At 52.3% G+C, this 2,320-nt stretch overlaps 1 protein-coding gene across 1 annotated transcript in view; it reads right to left on the bottom strand.

Annotated features, from left to right (window-relative positions):
- Positions 1–2,320, bottom strand: part of ZNF511 (zinc finger protein 511) — a 4,266-nt gene extending 1,946 nt beyond the window's left edge. The window contains exons 1-3 of the mRNA XM_009637550.2: positions 2,099–2,320; positions 1,821–1,945; positions 307–492 (exon numbers count right to left, since the gene is read on the bottom strand). Coding sequence (XP_009635845.1) covers positions 307–492; positions 1,821–1,945; positions 2,099–2,320 — 533 coding nt within the window. The remainder of the gene's footprint in view (positions 1–306; positions 493–1,820; positions 1,946–2,098) is intronic.

Below are 2,320 nucleotides of genomic sequence, written 5' to 3'. Positions count from 1 at the left end.
TGCATATTTTAGGACAGAGTTCTCGTCTTAAGACCCACACCATTCCACGGTACCCTGGGAAAAGATCATGGGCAGGCAGACTAACAGAAACTTACTGTCATGGCTCTCGCATTGTACGCGTGCTCTGTCCTTCCTTACGCCTTCCTCTTTTAAAAATGGCTTTTAAAACATACATGGGAATCCTACCTCTTTTGTCTTCAACACAGAAACACCCGCAGCCGCCTGCACTAGCCACTGCAAAATGCAATTAAAATCATACCGTCCCCGCCCCAGAAAGCTTTGCCTGTGGAGGCCCACAGTACAGACCTGGATTTATAGAGTCGTTTCTCCAGCCCCGGGGGGTAGGGGCTGGCTGCAGGCAGAGGGATCTCCATGTTCTCACTGGGCCCTGTTTCCATGGGGTCCACTTGGAATTGCTCTGCCATCTCCACGCTCACATCCATCGGCACACTGGCACCCAGCTTCGCGGGAGAGCTCACATGCTTGGGGCCACTGCAAAGAGAAAATTTTACATCCTTACTCAGCAGCTGCCACGTAAACGCAGAGCAAAGGACATGAAAGGCATTTCTCAATGGAACAGGTCAAGTCCAGCTTGGGTGAGTTACTGCACGGAGGCAGAGATTTGGCTGCACAAAGGCTGCTGGAGAGCTGCACGATAGGCTGCTATGGGTTTCTATTTAAGTATGGAGAGTTGCTGCATTACAGCACACAGCTTTGTCCCCAGGTTCTTTTCTTCAGTCCATAAAGCACAACCCATTCAACGGGCTTGATTCCCCCAGAGGACTGTCCTTTAGCTGACCTACTGATGCCACGCCGCAGCCAAAGGTGACCGTTAGCTTTTCATCCCCGGCTGAGGGGTCGGCAGCATTTGGGGTTGGCAGTTTCTTCCCTAAATGCCAGGCCACTTTACTAGTAGATAGCTGGGCCTGCTTGCGAAGTCGTTTGCCAGCTTTTCCCTTTTCAGTCTGGCACACCCTGAAGCGTTTGGAGCAGAACACATTTCACCTTTCATTGCCAAACTTGCCCTAAGACCGTTACACTGTGACGAGATGGCAGTGACAGCCTCCCAGGTCCCCTCACTGCTTCTGTAATCAGCCGCTTCCACGTCCAGAGCTGCCTTACGTCACTTCTAACCACGGACACAGAAGGCAAAGGCGCTCTGGAGACCTCTAGTCTGAGCAGACAGGGAGATCTTCCGAGCAGAGGGTTGGATTAGAGGGTTCACATCACAGCTAGACCAGGCTACCCAACCAAGCCACAGACCCAGTCCCCCGTACCTTCGGGCACCCACCCCAGGGCCACACTACCCTGCCAAGCAAGAAATTTCCTCTCCATCCCATCGCCCAGGTCTGAAGATGTCAAACAACATCAGTCCTTGCATTAATCCCTGTGGCGAAAGCAGTGCTTGAAATGAGCGGCCAGCTGAGAAAGCTGTTTGCCAAACTTACGAAGCTTCCCTCTGCTCTACCTGTGCTTTTGGGGAATGGGAATATTGCAAAGGGTTGGAGAGCAAAGCAGGGCATGTGCGCAAAGCAACGCAGAGAGATGCTGGGCTTTGTCTTTACACCTGAGATGGCACGAAGGGAGCAGAGCCTGGAGCCACACCAGGAAAGAAGTAAGATGTGCTTCAACACTAAGATAAAGCAAAGCGTTGCCACAGAAAGACTTGTCAGTCTACCTGTTCTTACAAGCAGCAGCAAATAGAATTTCTGAGCCTCTTGGCATATAACCTTGCTTACTCTGGAAAGGGAGCGAGACAGCAGAGAGGCACATCACCTCTAAAGGGGAAACCGCTTGTGCTACTGCAGTTCTGCAGTTACCTTTTCACTTTCTTTGGTCTATCAAACCGGAAGTCAGCAGGATAGAGGTGAACGGTGACCAAGTGACCCTTTCTGTCCTTGCTGCTCTTGAACTTCTCTGCACAGCCTTCTACCAAACACTTGTACTGAAAGGCAGGGGGAAAACAACAAGGCAAAGGAAAAAGGCAAGCGGTGTCAGCTAGGGACACGGGTGCCCCCCCGAAACGGTCAGTCTCGAAGGACGCCAGCCCATGCTGTGCACACCAGCCCCGAGCAAAGGGCTGCGCGCAGCGGCTCACCATGTTTTGCTTCTCAGCCATTATCTGGAAGAGTGAGTCGTGCCACTCCGAGATGTGAATATCCAAGAGATGCCCGGATGGAAAGGAGCGCTTGCAGAAGGAGCAGACGTTCCTGTGCAGTGTGTTGTAGTGGTGCTCGTAGCCCTCCAGCGTATCAAAGACCTGGCAGCACCCCGAGATGTGGCAGCTGAATTCTGACACCCTGCAGGAAAATGAGGACAT

Source organism: Egretta garzetta, unplaced genomic scaffold (assembly GCF_000687185.1).
Source record: "Egretta garzetta isolate BGI_Z169 unplaced genomic scaffold, ASM68718v1 scaffold234, whole genome shotgun sequence".
Lineage (NCBI taxonomy): Eukaryota > Metazoa > Chordata > Aves > Pelecaniformes > Ardeidae > Egretta > Egretta garzetta.
Note: the sequence above shows the minus strand (reverse complement) of the source record. Positions and strands in the feature narration are given on the sequence as shown.